Source organism: Toxorhynchites rutilus, chromosome 3 (assembly GCF_029784135.1).
Source record: "Toxorhynchites rutilus septentrionalis strain SRP chromosome 3, ASM2978413v1, whole genome shotgun sequence".
Classification (NCBI taxonomy): Eukaryota; Metazoa; Arthropoda; class Insecta; order Diptera; family Culicidae; genus Toxorhynchites; species Toxorhynchites rutilus.
In genome coordinates this window covers 226,194,819-226,219,004 of record NC_073746.1, presented here as the reverse complement: position 1 = coordinate 226,219,004, position 24,186 = coordinate 226,194,819, and the positions used below count along the sequence as shown (strand labels likewise).

General features: G+C 38.0%; 1 protein-coding gene across 6 annotated transcripts in view; it reads right to left on the bottom strand.

Annotated features, from left to right (window-relative positions):
- The window catches only part of LOC129774661 (furin-like protease 2), a 698,121-nt gene that overhangs the window by 366,156 nt on the left and 307,779 nt on the right, over positions 1-24,186 (bottom strand). For 5 of the 6 annotated variants that reach the window (XM_055778483.1, XM_055778481.1, XM_055778482.1 and 2 more), the window contains one exon: positions 10,692-11,957. In XM_055778483.1, the coding sequence (XP_055634458.1) occupies positions 10,692-11,309 (618 nt within the window). In that variant the 5' untranslated portion in view covers positions 11,310-11,957. Of the gene's footprint in view, positions 1-10,691; positions 11,958-23,087; positions 23,107-24,186 lie in introns of those variants that run through there. The other variant, XM_055778485.1, reaches the window with a different exon arrangement.

Here is a 24,186-nt window from a genome sequence, read left to right as displayed (position 1 = left end):
TTGTCCATCGCCGGATCGTCAGTGAGACGACGGTACCCCACTCACCAACGGCCGCAACGCGACATGCTTGCCAACGATTCCCCACCTCTTTTGTAAATTTAATGTAAGAGTAGTGAATATAAGAAAAACATGAATTTTGAATTTGACGTTACTTTTCAATCTATATAGAAAAAAAAAGAAATCCATCAGTGTGAGGCCATCTACGAGCGAGTAAGTGTCAGTTTGTCGGTTCTTCCCTTGTTTTGCCCTGATTAAGTTGAGCTAGCAGGTTTTGAAAGGAAACAGTGATAGGCTGTTTCAATGTTATGGTAGTTGTGCTCAGGGCTCGGCATAGTCATGACAACTGAGGATAGTCGGCTGACTAACCGACTGACTCTATCCATAGTCAGTCGGTAAATGATTTTTGGCTCTTCACGTAGATTCTCCGCCAAAACGACTGTCAGTCGGGCGTTTAGTCGCTATCTTCCTCTACCGACTCGACTATATCATTCCATTCTTCCCAGTCAAATTGTCCTCATTGCATTTTGAAGTGACTTCCCCCAAAACGAATTCGTTCCTTTCTCTCTCCCATACACGTTTGCATGCATCGTTGTTTGAGTTCACCGTGGATTGACAAACGCTGCAGGTGAGCTACATTTTTTTTGTAGCGTACACCAAAAATACTCACACGTATAAAATAGCGTGCAGTGTGTGTGCGCTATTTTGCACGCCTAATACTAACTAATACTAATGCGAGGACCTTTATAGCATACTTGATAAATGTCTAAGTTCGTTGGTTTGAGTTCACGATGGGTAAAAAAAAAACCGTCCATTGATGGCGTAACTATTTTTTTGCATCAGGAATCAAGTTTTCGTTCCTCTTTATATGGACATGCGTATGCGGGTACAAAATTAGGGGCCGTCCACATACTACGTGGACAGAAAAAGCACGATTTAAGACTCCCCCCTCCCCCTCCGTGGACAAGCGTGGACATTGACTATACCCCTCCCCTGTTGTCCACGTGGACATTATTCCATGTATTTTAATTGAGAGAAAGGAAATACAGTAGAACCCCGATTATCCGCTGAATAGTCTGGCTAGGTCACCGTGGATCACGAAAATCGCGGATAATGCAATTAATTACTAAAAAAGAGATTCAAACACAATATTTCAGCATGATAACTATATTTTATCAATAAAGGAATCATTAAACTATCCACCTATAATGTTGTGAACACCAGAATCCAAATAATGTGAAAGTCATGACCAAAACAAAGATGCAAAATCCTACACCTCACTGATAATTTTCGGGAAAGTTCATATCATTACTATGGAACTGGCTTTCGCGGATAAACCGCATCGCGGATCATTAGTCTTATTTTATATTTGGCGTTTTTAATGATAACAAATAATTCAAGAATAAAAAACATGTTCTTTTTTTTGTTAATGGAGACTAAAAATCTTTCGATTCATTCGTCTCCGCAAATCACATATTCAAAAAATCAAGTGTACTTCTTCCAGCTACAGTAACTCAACTTGACTGTTGTTTTCAGCGCAATACAAAACCTTTCACGACATCGTTTGGAAAATTTCCAGAGGACGCGCTAAGAGCGCTTTGAAAATATGTTTTACTAACAAATTCCCAGCGACCATTCTGCATTGAATATCCAGATGATTTCCGGAGTGCTCATGGGGCAAAATGACTCTAGACAATTCTCTTTCTTTTAATGGAACGCAAACTGCTTTACTTTCGTGGCCTGCAACATTGAAATCGTTTTACTCTGATAATAATCTTAAATTGAAAAAAATTATTCCAATGTGCTTTATTAGTAGTAACGGTTGTCTTTTATTTTTTGATTCTTCCATTTATGTAGTATTTATTACATCACTTACTACCAATATATCTGAGAGTTTGAAAATATGTGGAATCGTTGGCTTCAGGAAACGCTCGGTTATGGCAATTGTATGAAATGGTGGGTTCTTCTTCTTCTTCTTCAATGGCACTAACGTTCCTAGAGGAACTTCACCGTCTCAACGTAGTATTACTTGCGTCATTTTTTATTAGTACTTAGTTGAGATTTCTATGCCAAATAACACGCCTTGAATGCATTCTGAGTGGCAAGCTCTAGAATACGCGTGATCACAGTGCAAGTCGGAGGAAATTTCTTTGACGAAAAATTCCCCCGACCAGAACGGGAATCGAACCCGAACACCCGGCATGTTAGTTATGACGCTAACCACTCGGCCACGGGAGCACGAAATGGTGGGTTAAAGTTGCTAAAACAAAAATTCGTTCTTTTTCATCCCATTTGTTCTAATGCGTATGGAAATCTGTTCTATCATTTATGTAATAATCCCAGAATGAGAACTTCCCAAAAATACTTATTCTTCAAAATCTATTTTCGAGAACATTCGAAAGAATCAACGACAGATACATATTTGCTTTTTTAATTATTTTAACGTGGAGATTGTTTCCAAAGCAAACACAAAACGCCATTGATTCCATCCGACATTAGGATTGCACTCTAAAAAATCCTATTGAAATTAGAAACATTTCTTCGGTGACTTCAGAGGACTGTACAACAGTAAAACTGCGCAATCAAGCAAAAATGTTACAGTCAAGCATGAAATAACATCTGAAGAAATTTATTTGGCAATAAAATAATTCACCTATAGAAAATCTCCGAGAAACGAGTGTCGAAAAGAGTTTTTCTGAAGACTTCAGTAATTATTTAGCGCAATTGAATGTAGTTTTATTTGAAGCTAATCGATGTAATATAAAAAAATGTGTCGAAAGCATTCAAATGAAAAAACAACTGGATTTAGGCATACTTCTTCACTGAACTTTGACTGCGAGATACAATTTCGAATATAGCAGCGAAAATTAGAACAAAGAAAACAAAAGTTTGAATGCCTAAAATGTTCCAATTTGAAGAAAAATATTTTCGATGCGTTTAATTCCATAAAACGTAGATTTGTCAAGTTTAATTACAAATATAAAGCAGGAAGACTTATCGCTTGTGATTTCGACCTGAACATTGATCGTTATAATAGGATTTTCCTCTTGGCTGTGGTGCAGATGTTGTTAATCCCGGATTCAAAGCCTCCTTGAAAAAAGGCACAAAGGTCGTAATAACGTTTGCTAATTAACAGAAATCTCACATGTAACATCCTAATCTTTCGTTGGACAAAGTGATCCTTAAAAAAACTGCTCTCCGGTGCTGAGCACACCTAACGCAGCTATATCGAAGATAACGTCGCAAAATGGACGCTAGATTCGGGAAACATTTGGGGACGAGGGTACTGCCCATCAGAAAAGGTGGACTGAATCTGCTTCTTTCAGTACAGAATTCTGCGCATGAACTGTATTTTTGTTCTGTGAGTTTCATGCAGAATACATATTTCAGAAGTTCGATGATATGGACAAATATTCGACATAACTACCATTTTATGGATAAATATGGAGTACTCAAAATGGGCGGAAAGTTTAAAGATTCTTCAAAATTTATTTTTAAGAACAGATATGAATGTGTTTTAACATTATCTGTTATCTGTACCCCCACCCCCCTCACCGTGGACAAGCGTGGACATTTTCGTACCCCCTACCCCACCTAAAGTTGTCCACGTGGTATGTGGACAGCCCCTTAGTATCAGGGGGAAATGTAAATGTGGATTGAAGTCAGTTGAATGAAGAGGTAGATTTGTATTCATTAGTCGATTCAGTTAAAATAACCACTGACTGGACTAGTTCACCAGTCATCCTCGCTAGTCAGCGCTAGTCAATTCATTTTCTAGTCAAGTCATTTTTTGTTGGCGGCGACTGCCGGAGCAGTTCTAGTCGAAGCGGATGGAACTAATGGATGAGAGGAAACAATCTATATTTCCCGATACCGATATCTCGACTGAGTACGTTAGAAGATTTGCTTCATGGCGCGCATATTAGCAAGTCTAGCGGACACAAATCAAGTGGAACGTGGATCGATAGTGGACTTAATCTGTGTGCTATACACAAGACCCTTATAATCCATACAGGTTTTAAGAATTCATTCTTTTAATTCGGGGATGAAGTAATTAAATAAAATTTATCGTGATCTCTGAAAGTTGATAACGATTGTTTTTATTGAAGTTTTCACCGAAAAGTTCTTTTTGGTTACGAATACAAACTTAATGGTATTGCGTTACAGCTAGTTTGATATTCAAACGACCTGAGAATCAGAATCTGATATAAGTTCTGATAAGAAAAACAAAGAAAGAACTGTATTGAAATGACTAGTGTCATTATTGAACAAGAACTTGTCAACTTGTACAGATTAATGTTACGCTACTGTCTACTATTTGGACATCACTTGTAAAATGTTCCACAAAACGGTCCAAACCGGTGCCAACGTTCGTTCCGATAAGAGAACGTTTTGCACGAAAAAAACAAAACATTAAAAACATAAAAACATCCATGATTCCGCTATTACTGTAGTTGTAGTAAACCCCACCAACATGGAAACATTGGGTCACTAATATGACAGCAAACCGGGCACGAAATCACGGTATAATAATTTCTCATCACGTTCCTGTGTTGCACACTTTTTCTCGGCTCCCGACCGTTCCAACTAGCGAACCACACCAATCCTCGTTGCGATGGCTGGTGTGTACCACCTCGGGCCAATCCTGCCCGAGCTTGCGGTCAAAACTTGTCATTTATCATCAAAACAGCAACAGCGAAAGCGGAGGCAACGTATCATGCCAAGGGTAAATACTCGTACATTCGGCCGCAAATGCCAATACGTCGACATCGCCGATGACAGCTGACCCGAACGCACCTCGCTACCTTAACATTAGGTTGGATTATGGAAACAAGACAGCGCGCGAGCGAATCCATTTCCTCGTTAATTTAGTATGCGACAATTGACCCTGCGGCAGTGGTTCAGCGCTAGCAACCGTGGTTGCCGATAACGCCGCGGCGGTGGCGCTAGGGAGATTAGCTCGCGCGGTTGACCACACCGCCCGCGTCGGATGATAAATGTCTGCAGATTCGTAGGGCTCAAATCAAATCCGCCGATGTCGCCACAGCGCACAGAGTCGCGGCAATATTTCATCATTAAACGGATCAATTAGCGTTTGTCAGGTGGAATGAGGCCACCAGGCATTCAGTTTTATCCACCATGCGTGCATCGTAATATAGCTACCGCCAAGGCTTGATCAATAGCTTCCGGCGGGCGACTTAATTAGCGCCGACATGGCGGCTTGTGGCCAAGATATGTATGCATGTGTGTGTGCGTGTGTGTGTTAGATACGGGGATGATGTGAAATCATTCTGACCGGGCTCAGTCACGTGAGCCTAATTATAGCCCCAAAACGGTTAAAGCGTCTTGATCAGTTGGTTTCTGAGCTAATTGTGGGTTTTTGTTTGGACAAAAGATTGGGTGGTAGCGTTGGTGTGGTAATTGCATATGAGTTTTGTCCGAAAATCGCCGTTTATTAGTCACGTCTCTCAATGAGGAGGTAGTTATGAAATTTTTATTTGTGATGGTGAAATTGTATTCACATGTGTAGAAAAAACCACAATTCGTGATAGGGGATATTTTAGTTATTTTTATTTGTTTTTTTTTTTATGTTTTGAGTTCATCGACTGTTCAGCTTTAAACGCGGGTTCTTTTAAAGAATCCGTTGAACTCGAAAGAAGTGTATATCATTTCTAGTATCACAAATCATTGCTAGTAGTACAAATCATGGCTAGTAACACGAAATTTTTCGTCAAATTTGTGTATATTTATCCGATGAAAATCTCCTCTTTTTCATTGAACGGCTGATATACTCACTAGAAAATTCCCGGACAGTGAACAAAACAAAATTTCGTTACAAATAAAGCTATGGACTCGAAGATACATAAGACTGCGGCGAAACGCAATCTACGAAACGCAAGAGTCCCGTGATATTTTGATCAGATTTGGTTAAAAGACACTTTAGTGGTATTAATGAGATACACTGCAAAGTACCTCAACTCACTCAGATATTCTCAACTTCGCACAATCGAGTAATAATGGACAATTGTCCAGCAGAAGCTCAAAAAGAATGGTAAGGATTGAAAAAATACACCCAAAGTAAATTTTTAGCACATGTTATGGCATCCCAATTTATTACATTAAATGAGCTGAAAAATAACAGAAAATGTTCTACTCCCCAATACATTTATATCATTTGTATAATATATATGCTAAAGCCAATATGAGCGAGCGAAACAGGAGACACATTTAAATGAAAGCATATGAAAGCTTTTCGTATAGTTTGCAAATACACGGCCCAGAGAGAGAAAGATATATTCTCGTTCATGTTCTTCTTTATCCTCTTAGAAAACAATTTCAAACTTCATTTTATGATGGGGTGTAATATTATCACGCTATTATACAGCAGCACTGGCAGCTATATGGATAGCGTTGCCGTGTGAAATAGATTTGCATTCCAGCCGGCCTTGGTTCGATCCCCATTGATGTAGTATGCTTTTTTTTTGCACAATCCCAAATGAAATGAGAAAAGAAAACAGAAAGAGATGTCTGCTCGCATACATACAACCATTTTTAAGCTTTCAAAACAGCTCATTATTTGCGCATTTGACGCTCAGGCACACGAAATGGCATTATTTCTGCCAAAGATGAAATGATTTATACCAACGCTAGTTTGGGTGTAGTAAATAGAATTGCTGCTACGATTGATCAACAGAATAACATAACGAAAACTACTGCGTGGAGTTTTGTTTCGTCAAAATCAATCGGATTTTTCTTGAAAATTTTTCTTGTAGATTTTTTTTCAAATTTTTATTTCTGAAGATAGAGCTGGTTATTTGCTACTACGACATATACGTCATAATAAACTGACATAAACATAAACATAATAAACGTCAAAATAAACTGATAGAGGGATTTGGTCCTGTTCACGATTTTAAAATATGAAACATACACTGGAAAATTACGAAAATAGGTCTGAATTTACGGAAAATTTTGTTCAGTTGAATTGCCGCGAAGAAAAATACAGTGGTGAGTCATAGTAGAATGTAGAATTATATTGTGTACATACTTTCATGAATACATATTTTTTCTGCTACTGCTAGAGGAAATAGGATAAACCCCGAAATTTCGTTTTCCTTCCTGTGATATTTGAAATATATTAGCTAATCGATTCGGAAAACGAATTAATCAGCTCTGAGCGAAATTCCATATCCAACACTCCCAAAAAAATACACAAATTATACTATGTAGCACCTTTCGCAGAACGGCTCCACCGAAGAACACAGCTCTCACCGCTGAAAAGTATCTTCTTCACATCCAAGGAAATGCGCTGCACTTTGACGTCATTTTTTACCCGGAAAAAGCACAATTTGACGGAAACCGAATGATCGATTTGGGTAGAAATTCTCGCATGCAATTTAAAAAAAATCCAATTTTCTTTTTTGAAGTTTAGAGATAGTTGTGACTAAATGACGTCAAACAAGGGCTCTTTTCAGGAACAAAAAAAAATCTACTAAATAGTTAAATATAATATTTCGTTTCTTTGTATGATTATATCTGAAGTGATAAACAAGCGGAATCTTTTAGTCCTATATTGATAATGCGACCATTAGGTGTTAAACGCAATATTCATTCATTTTTACCATAAGGTTCACCACCTTTAAGCAGGGTTCTTTTAAAAAATCGTCATTTTTCTCGATTTTAACGAATACACATTTACGAAAATTAGTAAATTGTGATCCAATCAACTGATGTTTGAAATTCCATTAGCCAATGAAAAGAATTTACGTAAAAAAAAAAACAAATACAAATACTGAACTACAGGGTCTTTCAGATTAAACAGCCACGCAAAAAAAATCGAATAGCTCCTTATAGAAAATTTTTTCGCTCCGTCGATGGTAATACTGCATTGCCCACTTTGGGACGATAATATTCGGCTACTCGTTCAGTCTGATGGGATGTTGTCAAGATGTACAATTTACAAAAACATAAAAATCGAAAATAAAAACCGATTCACTTATGTAGAAGTTATTTAAATTTGTTGAGTGACCTCTTAATCTGAAAGACATTGAAAATGTCGATTTTGACATTCAGGAGGATTTCGAATTTGACACGGCGATTTTTTCGGAAAATTGAGACTTTTTAAATGTTTGATATTTTGAAAAAAGAACGTAAGAAAACGAAAGATATACATTCCAAAATGATTGAAATGTTAAACAAACAAGTCTCAGATTCGAATGAGAAGTTATCTACCAGGGTCTCTTTGATATCAACATCTTCAAATCCATGAACACAAACAAATAAAAAAATATTCCCCTTATGGTAGAGGTTTGAAGCGCACTTTATTATTAGAACATTAATCTAAATACCTTTTATTTTCTGTAGAAATATCAAAAATCAGTCATCCGGTTCGAAAGAAACTAAGTTTTGAAAACGGTTGAAAAATATTCGACTAAATCGGTACAATAAGCAGAAAACGTAATGAAGAACAGAAAAACGTTTCTCAAAAACGAAACATAAAACATTCAGATTTTTAAAATGTAATGTGAAAAGACGATATCAATGATATCAACAGCTTCTGGTCTCTTTGGTATCGATACTAGGGATTGTTAACCGGTTTTACCGTTACCGGTTTTACCGTTACCAGTTTTACCGGTAATACCGGGTCATTTTTCATTACGTAATTACCGGTAATTTTACAATCAATAACCAGTAATTTCGAAATAGGCCGACGAAAAAATAAGCGAAGATAAAAAAAAAAAAAAACCAGTAATTTCGGTAATTTATTTTTTACAATATTATTTGCCTTTATGCAGCTTCGAAATATTACTCGAGAATCAAAATAAGATCGAAAAAACACAGCTGGTAGTGTTGCGCCGATTCTAGGACCTCCGAGCTTCAGCTTCAGAGCTGCTCGATCTAAAGACGAGACACAGGATGAGCTTCAGCGATGAAGAACAGACAGCGATAAAGGAATTGGTTGATGCTCTCGAACCAGTTCTCATCGCTGTTGAACTGCTATGGCGGAAGAACTGCACCCTTTATGAACCTGACATCGGATTGCAATTTATGTTAGAACAGCTATCTGAGCAACCATCAGAAATTTCGAAACAGCTGCTTGGAGCCCTGAAGGGAAGGATAAACGTTTTGTATAGGCAGATTTGTTCGCGTATATGAATAATCATTCATAAATTATTCAGGATTGGGCGATCTTGGATCGATTTATGAAGATCGATTTTTTCCATTTTGATTTTTTTGATCGATTCTTTGTACTCGAAAAAATCGCGAAAATCGATCTTTTTCTTCCGATTTTTTCGATCTTAGAAAATCTTTTTATAGATTTGTTTTTCAGTGTAGCACGGACGGATTTCATGGGATGTTTGCTAGCTGAGTTCTGAACAAATACCAGTTGTTGAATTTCTAGTAATAATTTTTAATTAATTTATTTAATTAATACCATGACGTTTCAAAATGAATGCCCTGGAAAATGCAATTTTTCTGAGCTTTAATTTTTTTTGTGGACTTCATAATGAGTAACAAAATTAAATGTCTTTGATGTTTGATTAGAAATATAAAATTTGTATTCCTTGTTTAAAGAAAAGACGGGTCTCATATTGAGTAAAGAAAGAAATTGTGAAAAATACATTTGGTTTTTCAAATATCGATTCTTTGGTACCGATTTAATCAGCATTTTGTTTATTGGTCCAAAAAATTACCTGTGCAAAATTTCAGCTCAATCGGGCATGATTTAGGAGTGCCTCAAAGCACTCAAAGTTTTTATTTTTTGACTAAGTCCCCAAAGTTCGATTTTCGGAAAAAATTTTTTTAGAATGCACCAGAACTCTACGATTCATGTAATTTGAAAACATTTGGAATCAAAATATATATATTTTTTTAAGATCTCGATTTCATGTACTCCCCCCTTGATTTTCAAGTGTCAAAAAATCAAAACTTTGAGTGTTCACGATATCCTAAGTTCTACTGAATAGATTTGTTCCCAATTTGATATGAATAGATCGTTATACATCTCTCTATCGCATGATCCAATAAAAATATTATTTTCAAACTTTGCTATCAAAAAAAAGGAATTGTCACGAAAATGCAAAAACAAAAGCAATTTCTTCTTTCAAACTGCCATCATTTATTTTAAAAAAGCTTCTTGACTTGTCCAAGGTTCATGCAATAGCGGCATCTTTTCTTAATCAGATTCTGTTCGATTTTTTTTTAGAAAACCAGACGGGTTGGAATCGTATACGACATGGCACAACTTTTGTTGAACGCCCTCACTTCATCAGCTTGTAACTATTTTAATTTTGAACATGTTTTCCGTTTAGATTTTGTTGTATAAAGGAAAATTAAGTTTTTCAGATCACTCTAAAAGATTTTGGTGGCTTACTTTTGGGTGGAGCAGGAAAAAACTGATTTTAAAAATATTTATGCAAATACCGTAAAAGATCGGAGAAAATTATTTTTCGTTGGATTGGTGTGATTTAATTCTTGAATAATTTGGTTATGTTACGTGTATTGAGGTTTACGGCATCTCATATCACAGTTAATCAGAAACACAGAGGCAATACCACCCAATCGGTGGTTTGTTTTATTGGAACCCGTTTTATTACGCGATTGCCACACGTAAATGTTCGGAACTGCACGCGCAGTTTATTAGCGTTTCCGGATATCCGATGCAATAAATTGAAGTATAAATAATATCTCACCTGTCCCAAATTGGCGAAGCCGTACTTATCGGCGATGATGTCGGCGGTATCCGGCCCACCCGGGATGTAGACGGCGAATTCGTTCAGATAGATTGGCACCGGCCTGTTTCGGCCGCCCGCTCTGAGGGCCCACTTGCTGCTGCCACTGTTGGCCCCAATTCTTCGGCCCGAACCACCACCACTGTTCGCACTATTAATTATGGCGTTCGCGCTAACATTATTATTATTGGACACATTATCTTCAGCATCCTCATTTGCATTAACATAATCAACATCATTGGTTGAAATTAAATTCGTTAATGATATCAACTCGGGACTGCCGGTTCCGTTTTGACTGAGCAACTCCTGTACGAGGGCACCTGATTGAGGAACCGCCTGCAGGATGACGAACAGCAGCGCGTAACATAGCAACAATGCCATCCCGGAAGTGCTACGGTAGCCGCTGTTCCGACCAGACAGTGGGCCCCGACGGCACGGTTGCCAGCTGCATTGTGATGCTTCCCGTCGGTGGTCTGCAGCCACCGGGGAGGGCTGCTGACTATGGCGAAGATCTAGACACTGCTGCTTCTTTTGATAACCTTCCGTTGGTATTTCGGAAGCCGAATCACTCACGACCATATTAGCTGGTCACTTTGCTGCTGTTGCCTTTGGCTGTCGGAGACGATATAATGGGTGACGGTGGTGGTTGCGGGTAGTGACCTGTTCCGACACTTTCTATCGAGCTCATAAACGTTGGATGTATTTTACACCACACTGACCGACTGCCCGAAAACCTTCCCCCACAGGAATATCGCCAACCACTGAAAGCACCGCCGAAGACTAACCACACTTTTATTAATATTTATATCCTTCCAACCAGGAAACTCTGGCCGAATCAATTTTTCCTACTTTAGCAATCACTTCTCACTTCAATCGCGATAAATTATTTATTTCAATTTAGGTCGAGCCCGAATCCAACGCGGCCAAAGTTCGGAAGTAATACAGCACTGCTTAGTAACAACAGCCAGCGAACATTTTCACTTTTCTTGGCGTGCTATTACGATATTCGCCGCGCTGCGAAGCACCTACCCGATTCCGCGATTATGAATTCAGGACACGCGAGCGTGATTGGCCAGCGGTGAGGAACCCGTTTGTGGCAGGCGACGACGGCGACGACAGCAATGACTACGACGGCGGCGGCGGCGGCAGCAGAGGGGGCAGCTACTGGTTGCTTGCGTGTCTGATTCGGATCAAGAGGGATGGATCACAGCTCGCGACTAGGACTATCTGAAATTGTGTGTGTGGGAGAGGAAGAAAAGAAGAAAAAATATTATTATGATGTTTTGCTTTCATGACTGTAAATCATTTCCGTATTTTCTCCCGACAGAGGGCACGTGAACTTTTATTTTTCGTTAAGGGTGAGTGAAGATAAATGAAAATGTTGTAATTGGTTGGCGCACGATGCTGTGGGAAAAATGGGGATTATTAACCAACGCTTCCATTTAAAGGGGAGGGAAATCCCCAGGTCAAATGAAGACAATCGGTCAACTATCTGAATGTTCTATTTTGAACAGAATGAAGAGACAATGCGGTTGCGATGGTTTTACTCGACATTAAGAATTAAAATTCATGTTTTATCATGTATTACTAATCTAGAAACTTTAGATTTATTTAATACTAGCTGACACGGCGCACTTCGTTCCGCTCAAAATTAATAAAAATTAAGAAAAATAAAATTAAGCGAACGTTCGTGGGTCCAATCGCAGAACTCTTCAAAGATTGATCATCCAATTGAAACTCCTTAAGCTGTGAAATAAAGGTGACGTATAATTTTCTATCATAACAAATATTTCAGATTTTCTTTGTCATTCTTTTTTCTAAGCCATTTCAGTGTTGTGAAGATTATTTCCGGAAGAAATAGTGGATAATTCAACTGGATAATCTGGATAAGCCAAGTTTTTGTATTGTGTCATTTTATTCATTTTTGTTTTCTTATTTTTATTTTTATATAATGGATATTTTTTGTATACAAATATAATTGTTTTACTTTCTATGAGTGTTATGAATTCTATGCTCTTTCTGATTTAATTTTTTTTTTCTAAATGGTGGAACATTTCAACGATCGTACGGAAAGTTTAGCCAAGACACTGTTATGCGTTTCGGTTTTTTTCCGTAAAGAGTTAAATCGTGATCGAATCTCGAACAAACTCAGATAGGTGAAGTGACTGTTAAATTTAATAGCACAACCATGGTGATTTGTTGTGTCCGTTTGAAGGCTATAACCTTCAGACGAAGGTTTTTGGTCAACAGCCAACATTGTGGCGTAGTGCTAATATCATTCAGCTGTAAACTTCTAACTAACCGGAAGTAACCATTCGCCATCGACTATCACCATCTCGAGTCATCTGTGGACTTTTCGTCGCACACCTACTACGCACACTACATAAATCGACCCGACATCGCAGAGCGCTCTGTTAATTGGCCAACATGATGCCTAAAACAAACGCCAACAACGCACCTGGTTGTCACCAATAAAGATAGGTTAGCTTACTTTAATTTGTTCGTCCTGTTATATTATATGCAGTGCACACATATTTCGATTAGATATGAATTATTGAATTACCCGTTGAATCAAATTACTAAAGATGAATTTGGAATAGTTTAGAGGTGTGGTTCTTATAGAATCACTTGAGTTTTCGGTTAGTTTCGCTTAGTTTCGGCATGATTGGCCACTAGTGTGGGATTAATCGTTTAGTTGAGCCTTTGAGTTGAGCTTGAAGTAGTTTTGCGTACACTTAATCTCACTGAGAGAGCTAGCCGGCAAAGTAACGCGCTACTTCGCATCGAACTTTTTCGAGGGTCGTTGGCGCTTAAGCGGAGTGGATAGCCCAGGGACGGGAACAGTACGGGACTGGCTATTCTTCAAGTGCATAGAATTTTGAGTCTGATTAGCCATCCTGACGTGAACGTTACAAATTGGCACCCAACGCTCAAAAACGATTCAATGAAGGGAAACGAACCCTTCGATGTTGATTTGAGCATCGTAGATTTTCCAAGTAATTGTTTTTTCTGAAGCTCGTCCTTCAAAGAAAAAGAAAAATCAATTACAGTCAAATTCGACACCCAACCTAACAAACAATTCGACACAATCTACAAATGATCGGTTAAAAATCCAATTAATTCTCCCTAACATCCAATCGTTCAGAATGTTTCTTTCAAGGATCTTTTTCGAATTTAGAAATTCCAGGACATTTCGGGATCGTCGAAAAAAAACGTTAGGTGGTATTCTTCCGTCCCAAAGGGGAGCCTTTAATAGTGATCCAAATTTGTAAAGACCCGGAATCTAAGTACTCCAATGTCTTTAAAATTACAAAAGTGAATTAAGACAAACCTCGTGTAGTGCTCTGGGATTGCAATGATGCTAACGTGGTTGTTAATAACACTTTCACTGATGAATATCAAGTGTATATTCCGGCACACATAACTGAAATCTATGGTGTAGTTTCGGAAAAAATCTCTCCAACTGGAAGATTTCGAAAAAAGCAGAGGGTATCTTTCATGATGTAAAACTTTCTCATGTAGAAATTTTGGAAGTAAGATCCCAGAATTCATTTATAATTGATAGCAAAGATAATAAACATTTTTCATCTGGCTCTTTTAGGATCTCCTTTGAGGGCATAGATCTTTCAAATTATGTGGTCTTCGTCTTCAAGTGCAATTTTCCAAAAAAAAAATACCAGTTTGTTGTCATTTGTCTTTAATTTGATATGTCGCTCATCAGAATCAGTACAGTAGTTCAAAAGTTATGATTTTTTTAAAAAAGCCAAAAGCAAAAAAATTATTTTTCGGGTGCTCTTATGAAAAAATAAAAAAATACGGGTCTATGATTTCTCAATAGCGAACAAAACTACCACTTTTCTCGAAAATCTGAGAACCACTATATGGGTTTGGCATGGCATGGAACCACTATATGGGGACTGTATAGATGGATGTGACTTCAGAAAAAAAATACAGGAGGGTTGTGTCCGAGACACGACCGCATAGTTGACGTAGGATTCCTTTAGGCTAGAATTACATCGTTAAACTCTTTGATAATGATTTTGGGGCTCTGACAAGGGCCGTTCTGTTTGGTTGTTAGATATTGTTTATTCACTCCACCAGTGTTTGCCGAGTCATGATGACAGAAGAACCCCTACTTTCATGTATTTGCATTGTCGATTTCCCTCAGGCAGCTTGGTTTTGATGTCTCTGTTAGGGAATACATTTCGATAGGAATAAAAGCTCCCCCTACTTTCATATATTTGCAATGTTGATTTCCCCAAGGCAGCTTGGTTTTGATGTCTCTGTTAGGGAACACATTTCAGTAGGAACAAAAGTTCCCCCTACTTTCATGTATTTGCAATTCCGATTTCCCACAGGCAGCTTGGTTTTGATGTCTCTGTTAGGGACCCGCCGTATGTGTCGTCAATTTCGACCAATCAGAAGTGGGTATTTCTGTTAGGATATAATATAAAATAATATAAAAAAATGTTATGGAGTGCCGAGATCGGATTGTCGCAGAAAGTTCATCAATCCATCATGAAATGACTGAGCAATAAACGTTTGAATTTGGACAAATTTCACGATGTACTCGATTTTCGATTTTCAATTTGTACCCTAATATGTTCCCGAAAAACGTAATCCTACGTCAAAATGCAATTCATTCATATACATTTATTTTTGGCTATGCATGATTGTTTTCCATATTCTTGCACGTGAGTGAAATTGTTGTTGGAACTCCAAAACTGATCATCGTATCGTTTTGTTTCAGAAACAGTTGCCGAAAAAAAAAATGAAATGAATGTGATGAAATAATAAATCAATTTTGCAAATTGAGGGTTCTCCGAACAATCATGTATGAATCAATTCGTAAGATGTAGAATGCCCGGAATTTTTTGACGTACAACTACGTCTTCCATTTCTATACCGGGGTGTAAGTTCAAGGTTTCGGAAACGAGAGCGTTACGTTGGAAGAACAAGATTTTGAGCTTTGCCGGCTGAACAGAGTGTTATGATAATTACTTCATTCGAAGGACAAAATGTCTAAGAATTATATGCTTGTTACTTATTGATCCAAAAACTTACTTGAATAGCTCAAAAAATGCTTCGAAAGCAGTTATTGAAATCCCAAAAATCTGTATATAAGCGGGGACCAGCTCCGAAATGCTCATAGTTTGATTGCGCTGTGGATGGAGCATATTCTCACTACCAGTCAAAGCACTGCGCTCCCTCTGACCATTTCCGTTTCTTTTTTGCAAACGATCCGAGTGAAGCCTCTAATGAAAAACGATGTTTGGATAATAATTCGAAATGGATTACGAGCGAATTGTGCAAATAGCGACGAGTCAAATACGGTCAATATGGAATATTTGATCACCGAATGGGATGGAAAATATATCACCATATCAAAAAGACCGCATTATTTTGTTGGATTACATTATTCATATTTGTGGAACCAACACAGTGTGGTGAGATCTCATAAAGAAACTACTTTGAACGTTAATATGCTTTTACCGGTTGAGGGAAGTGATATGAAGTTTCATTCGATAAATGAAAGGTCTATGTGTGATGTCTGTGACACACGTATCCAAAAATGTGTTGCAACAGCTCAAACATTGCATTGAACGAAAACTATTGAAATCACAAAAATCTATATTTATCATGGTCGGTTTATCGAACGATGAGTCGATTATGTTCGCTCTGGGAAATCCCGTTTCTATTTTGCTACTGTGTTGAACGAACATGCAACATTTTTCACCTCAAAGTGCATTCGCAGAATATGCACGAATAAAGCCATCTGCTTACACTTGCTTGGACTTTTAAGAAATATTTTAACATATTCATTCATTGAGAATTGATTCATATGCAACTTAAAACAAATGATTACTTAGCCGACGGTAGTCCTACGATAATCTTGCGGTTGTATCACAGGTATAATCCACCCCTAATTTTTTTGACAGCAATTAAATTTCGTTTCGTTTCAACATTTTGCACCCCCTACATATCCTAAAAGATACAACAGTTGTAGTTATGACCTAAAATGCCACAATAACGTTACAATCTCCAGCGAGCCATTAATTTGAACGCTTCCGTGTCCACGTCTCGCTACTGACGACGGTTTTCCATAAAAATGAGTCTATTCATATCACGTTCAGTACAACCGTCCCCCTCCCGGAAAGAAGCGTTTCTCCTTCGGTGAAATTGATAGTACCCCAAATCACCCAGCGGACTGTGAAATTGAAAAATTGAACCTAATGGGCTCAATAACAATCAGCTTTGATGCGATCGCAAAGAGCAACAAATAAATTGAACGAATCCTGGGAAGAGAGCACCAATATAACAACAACCAGGGAAAAAAACAACTCACTGTTAATTATAACAAAGAACGAGCTCAGTTACCGGTTGATGAAAACACTTGCAGCATTTTTAATTAGCACCGGATATTAATGGGAATCCCTGCTAGCGTGGTAACCACGCCCCGAGCATAGTTTTTAAATCACACCAACTAGCAATCCGCACACATACATACAAATTAGCCGCGGGTCACGTTTAATTAACACTAAATCAACCGCATACTAACCAGCCCACAAGGAATGTTCAGTGGATCGTGACCCCATGCCATGCAAACGCTTTCCAATCTGTCACACCCCCATACCCATCACCACCCAACCCAAGCCGCCCAAGTGGTTGGTGCGCAGATTCTACTTTAAAGTGGCAACATTACCAAAATGACCTCCTAAATCTCGTGTCGAACAATGTTTTCCCAATGCTGTAGTAGTACCGACGCCAGGGTCGAGGGAGAGATGAGAACGCACTCCGTTGCACAATGCTGAATCACAACGGGTCCAACCTTTCGATTTGGGGAAAGGCATCTTCGTGGCTAATTGGTTTATGGAATGGTTCTGCAGGCGGAACACGTGCTCCGCAGCAGAGCTGGGGAAATGGTATAAGGTTGAGCGTGAAAAAAAAAAATAGGGGGAGCAAAGGTTGAGTCACGAAGCTTGAACAAGCGTTGATGGTAATTCAAGTGAACGATTCTACCAGTCGCTTGGAGGAACGGAAAAGCGATCCAGCTAGGGCGAAACTGAGAATCTTTTGGAGAATCTTTTTCGTGTTCCACCGTTGCCATAGAAAGCGATGAATGGAACGACCTCGAGGAATGTTGATTACATCTTATTCATATCAAAAAGGGGGACTGTGAATTTTTTCGGGTTGCCAAGTTCGTCGAGATAGATGCTACCATCGTTTCGGAAAATTTACGTTGATTGAAGAAACATAACTTCGAATCGATGTCTGAACAACTGCTTGTAATGGCGCTGTCAATGTTGTTCGAATTGATGTATAGAATTTCATGCGTCTTCGATGAAGGAAATTTAAACCCCAACCAACAGTGATATTTACCGTTCCTCCACGTCGGGTTCTTTGGGGAAGGATTTTCCCATATTTCACCCTTCCTCTCTGTCTTCTTTCGGTTATTTCCATCCGACCGACTCATTAATACAAGCTTTTCAGTCAAGCCGGAGGCTTTCAGGCGGTGCGTGAGCCAGATTGGAGTTCGTGATTTACATTTTGATAAAGAGTACCTCGGGCCGTACCTCGGAATGGATTCACTAGACGACCCGCCCAGCCAGAAGGTGCCCTAAAAGGTGTCATAATTCGTTCCGAGGGAAGGCGACATCCCGGTCGGGCTTTTTGTGTGAATAGAGGGAAATTCGAGCTTGGGTAGAACCAGTCGGCGTGTTTTTTTCATGAATAGACACACACCCACTTATAAAAAGGACCATCTGGAAGATTCGTTGGAATCCGACGGGATGAGAGAAAACGTGCAAAAATCTCGGATGATAAATCTGCCACTGTCAGATTTGTTGCTGCTGAGAAAGGAATTCCATCGTCGGTCATCGTTCAAAGGTAGAATGAAGTGTCACGACCGGCCGGATCAGTCCTTCGGCTCTAATTGAGTCGGGCCGTCGATGACCTTACCGTCGCGTGAAAGTTAGGGAACACAATCGAGTGCCATAAATCTCCCGTTTCATTGATGTTATTGAAAAAGCTGAAATGACAATGAAGTCAATTTGATTCCTATATTGTGAAAACTGATATTGAACTAGAACTAAACGAAATGTATATGGTAGACTGGGGCTAAAACTAAACGATTTTTTCGAAGTTCAACTTGATAGTAATCTTTAAAAAATTATAGGAGGTTGTGTCCAAGATACGACCGCATTGTTCACGTAGAACTACGCTGTTATTTTATATGAGTCGCTTGTTCCTTCGGATGTTATTCTATAATGTTGTGAAATTTTAGAAACAACTGCTTAGTAGAATAATCCCTGAAATGGTTTTTTCATAGTTGAACCAGTTGACGATAATTGATTGATGATTCATTCTTGCCCTCGCAAAACAATACACTAGCTGATCGTATGTCGCAATTTATTTCATGTCAATGCAATTTACCTCGAACGCTATTCCGGTGGCCTTTTCGCAATTGACATAGACACGGCTACAGTCGATTATATACATGTTACACCAGCATCATTATTCCAAATCTCATAACTACATCAATATATCTTTGGCACCCCATGGTAACAACAACAATGACAACACTTGCAAGTATCAAATATCATGCTACATGTTATTTAGTATTGCCTCAAAGGAATCGCACCTCTAGGCATCGTTCGTACAACGTAAACCAAGCGCCAAACAAACGTTCGCCATTGCATGCATACAGAGCCATACATTGGTGGCTTGAAACTACTAGGAATATAAACACTTCTCATCATTTTGCGCTATTCTCAAAAGAAACGCTTCTGTTAATATTACTGGCCTCGAACAAAGTTACATTACTTTCTCATGCTCGAGAGAAGCGCAGCTGTCACCCTTAGTGGAGGAAGTTTTGCTACTGGCAAGTGAAACCTAATCACATACAAAATTCCAGAACGACATTTACTTTCTTGGTGACTAAACAAGCGAAATAAACTCTTTTTGTTAATATCAACAACTTCTAAAACAGTAGCAATGCTTCATTATCATCCAGATTAGCACAAATGCAATCCTAGTTGAAGGCAGTTTTGCGACTGGCACGCGAACCCAAATAACTTATAACATTCCAGTAAGACATTCAAGATGCTTGGTATTCCCCAAATATTTTTTTTTGCGCACAACCTTAACGCCTGCTTCGCCATAACATCAGACTGAATTATGTCACACAGTTACTACAGCTACTCTGCTGTAACACCCATTGATGCGAATTAGCTGATGAGTTTGTCAAGAGTGACCACCTTCACCACCAGCGGGGGGAGCTTGATTTTGGTTGCTGCCTAGATAACGGCCTTTACATTTTCGACCGACGCGCCAAAATCGCTTACTTCGCTGTTGTTCGATGCGGTGTCAAACTCGCGAAGGCTCGCTTCAGTGCGAGCGCTTTTCACTGCACCAATATCGCGTGCATCATTAGATGACGCTTGCCTCTAAACTTTATTGCCCCTGGCAATGCGTTCGTTTTTTGCAGGGCTCGAGTCTGCCTTCCTCTTCGTCTCATCACACATTACGCGAAGCGTCCAATTTATGACGCGGAAAGAAAAACACACAGAAAAACCAAACGACGATATCCAAGTTGGATTAATACTGGTCGGGTCCAATCTTAGATCGAAGCGCAGCGAAAGCAAAGTGAACTGGATTACTCTACAGTCCGATGCCGAATGAAAGTTTACCTCAGCGAGATCCACTGTTTATACTCTAGGCAAGTGTTCCCCTTCAATCTTCTACTTTTCCTTTGTTCACGGAGACTTTAAATCCTACGATTTCCCCTCCGTTGGTCGTCGATAAGTTGCTCGTTATTGACAGCTCTGTTCGGGAAAGTACACAAATGGACAGAACAAATGTATGGGAAAATGGAAACGCTTAAAGTTTTCATGAATTTTAACCATTTACAAACCAGAGGATTGTAATGTATAGCATATTAAACAAATCTTAGGGAATTTCCGATTCGTTTCGTATGTAAATCGCCAAAATCCGTTCGCGGTAAAAATAGTTATTAACGCTAACTTTATTTCATAAAATCGTGACCTGTTTTCTGATTTGGCACCCTTAATGAAAGACGTAACTACGTCAAAATCACTAAATCACTAAATTGAAACTTGTTTGCAGCATATACAAGGTATAACAGACGACTTTCGATAAAAAATAGGGATTCATAGGGAAAATATCAATTTTGAAAATGTTTAGTTTTCATATTCATTGTTTGAACTTATACTTATGAACTCAATGTGCGGTTTCGCTTCTCGAACTTTCTACCACTGATTTATGAAACACTAAATTGGTAGAATTACATATAAACATTTGGAAAAAACAGTTTTGGTACACGTGACTTGTGGGGCAGTAGTCTAATACACACAAAATGGACACTGCATACTAGGAATTTGTGTTGATTTCACTGAACAAGGAAAAAGTAAACAAAGGCGCTGTCATAGGGTGAGTTGAAAGACAATGTTCACTATATATATTTTTATCACGTCAATCCATCATTCCTAGTCAAAGTTATGATTTCCGTTTTTACTTACCCCGAATTTCAACTTGCCCCGGTGTACCTTACTGGTGAACTCAAATATCTGAAATTTTAGATGTATTTTCCATTTTCCAAATGATCTAAAATTCTAATTCTCCCTCGATACTTATATTTCAATTCCTCTATAATCAGTTATATTTGAGCAATAAGTTATTTTGTGGATGCCCAATGCATATAAAATTTGAACAAAACATAATGAAAATAATTTCAAAAATGTTCATTTTTTTTTCAAAAATGAGTACTACTCATGCTGGGGAGCTGTAAGTAATACAGCTCTGCTTTTAGACTGCGAATCTCTTTTCTAGCTATTTTTTCAATTATGTTCAATTATTTCAGTAACCGTACATGCCAAAAGGATATAGCATCGCTCTGGTAAATTATTTGGCAAAAAATTATTACTTATGGTACACTATCAAAAGTGATATCGAAGATAATGCAGTGTAAAGAATCTTCTTCAATCATGAATCTTTGCAAACTATACCTGTAAACTCGTATTTCATCACCATGTACAGGTGAAACAATTTTTTCGTCTTCGATAAGCCATTTAATTCAAACTGGTTGGATTACTCTAAGCAGTACCCCCAATCGACAAGGTTTACCAGAGTTTATCATTCAGTTCCCTGCAGTAGTGTTTACAGTGAAAGTGGTGCACGAAGCAAAGCTTAATCGGTCGGTTAAAAAATTGAATTAAAGTCATAGTGTTAATAAATTAATGTTATAAGTTATGTTATGTCAATTTAATTTTGAAAAAATATGATTGATCCTTTATCAATGAGAAATTAGTATCCAGCCGGATAGCAAATATTGACCGGATAGGCCGGATACCTGATAGTTATCACATATCCGTTTCATCTCTAGTCGTAATACATCATTGGTCTATTTTTTTTTAAAAATCCTTTTTTTGTCTGGATTTCCATTTCAGATTGTTCAAAAAGATTCTACACCGCCTACGTGACTGGCGTTGTTATTGCTACTCCCGAGCGTTCTTTCTTAAGTTTCACTAATTCAGACCAATCATGGAAAGCATTTATGAAGTGTAGAAGAGACCTTTTTGGTTTTCGATGTTTTCTATCCAAAATCTTTTTTATGAAATTCATGGAAGGAGTGAAGAAAACAAATTTTCACCATTTTTCATTTTTCAAGTCATATCCAGGAACATTTGCTGTATACCCATTGTTATCACCATTCATAAATGACGATGAGTTGATAAAAGCATAAGAAAATTCGTTATCATTAGGTATACATGTAATACTTAGTAAATTCTTTGATATTTATTTCAGCATTCGTTAGAAACATAAAACTTACTTCAAACTTCATTCAGTGTTCGCTTCATCGTGAGCGATAACGGTGGTCGATATTTCCGCCAATACACGTATTACATGCTGGTATAAATCTGGTTGCTTTGAAGCGGTCCAGTTATCAAGCCAATTTTTTAACCCTTCGCACTTGAGCGCAACTGCTGCGGCTCCCGGCCGATCTGAAGTGGCAATTCGAGCGGTACCCAGCGGATGTTATTGTAATAATTTTAATAATTTTAATAATTATACAGGGTGTTAGGCACAGCGCAAACATTTTAACGGATAAGATAGAGTCGCACTTGATGAAAATTGTTAACATTGTCAACAATTGTAAGAATGAAATTTCTGTGAAAATGGGTTTTTTGCGTCTCATTTTACTTTTTCTTCTTCTCTCTATCCAAAGTCCAATTATATTTAGATCAAAGCTAAAAGATGTAAAACAACATACACTAAAAATACGAAATCGCAGGAATCCGAAGAGATTGTACATAATTCCGTAAACTTGTTGACGTTTACCTGATAAATTGATTTATTTAATCTGCTCGTTTATCACTCCGGATCAGGGTTGCCACATTGAATTCTGTAAAAATTTCTGGAAAAACAATTTGTATTTTAGCAAAAAAATCTGTATAAAAAATCTGTATCGAAAAATTAACAAATGAATTTTACAAAATTTCTTACATTAACAAAAAAATAACTAAATGAAAATAAACTTTTATATTTTCATTTTGAATTTATTTTTATTATTTTTGAGTTGTTAAAGTCGCATCAATACAACTAAATAAATCATAAGAAGGTTGTCTCATAATCCTCTGAATTGTATGATGTTTATACATGGTTTTGTTGAACTTAGCCTTCAAATTTTTCGTCAATTTCATTCATGAAGTTCCGCCTTAAGCCGATACATAGTTCTTTGCTTTCAGAATAGAGTGTATAATTGTGAATTCCAAGCGATTTCCGGACTTTGTTTTGTTGGCATTGTAAAGCGAAAATATTCGCTCAACACACGCTGATAAATGTTATCAAAATGTGTCTTACAAACTACCTTAGCAATGGAAACAAAAATTCCTCATCACGTCTTTTGACATCCAACAGCTGGGACCAAGTTATATCTGAGTCACTCAATTTTTGCCCCATAAGATTCGTCTTGAGTAGCCTGAATTCGTTATCCAAGCTGCTTCAACAAATTGGGGAAATTGGCGCATCAAATCATTAAGGTTTAGTACCTTGATGAAATTTCGAGGTTTTATCAAGGCCGCAGTTTCGATAATCGGATCGCTGAAATCAAATCGCTTTGAAATCTGTATCACGAGTTCAATATAGAAGTCTCAACAAATTGATTTGAAGGTCAACTTCCTAGCTGCATCCAATCCTTATTCAGTTTCTTTTGCATCGAGACCAACGTAAACATCCTCAGGCTTCTCCAGAAAGTCATCAACATCTTTCACATCTCTTAACATCTTTTCAAACATAAGTTATCCATGTTTTATTTATATTTTGATTGAAAAATGCAATTGACGTTATTGATGAGCAGTAGAACAAAGTTCAGGAACAGCATAATCGGTTTAGTCATAGGAATATTCTGTATATGTGGCAACCCTGTTTCGGATGGTAT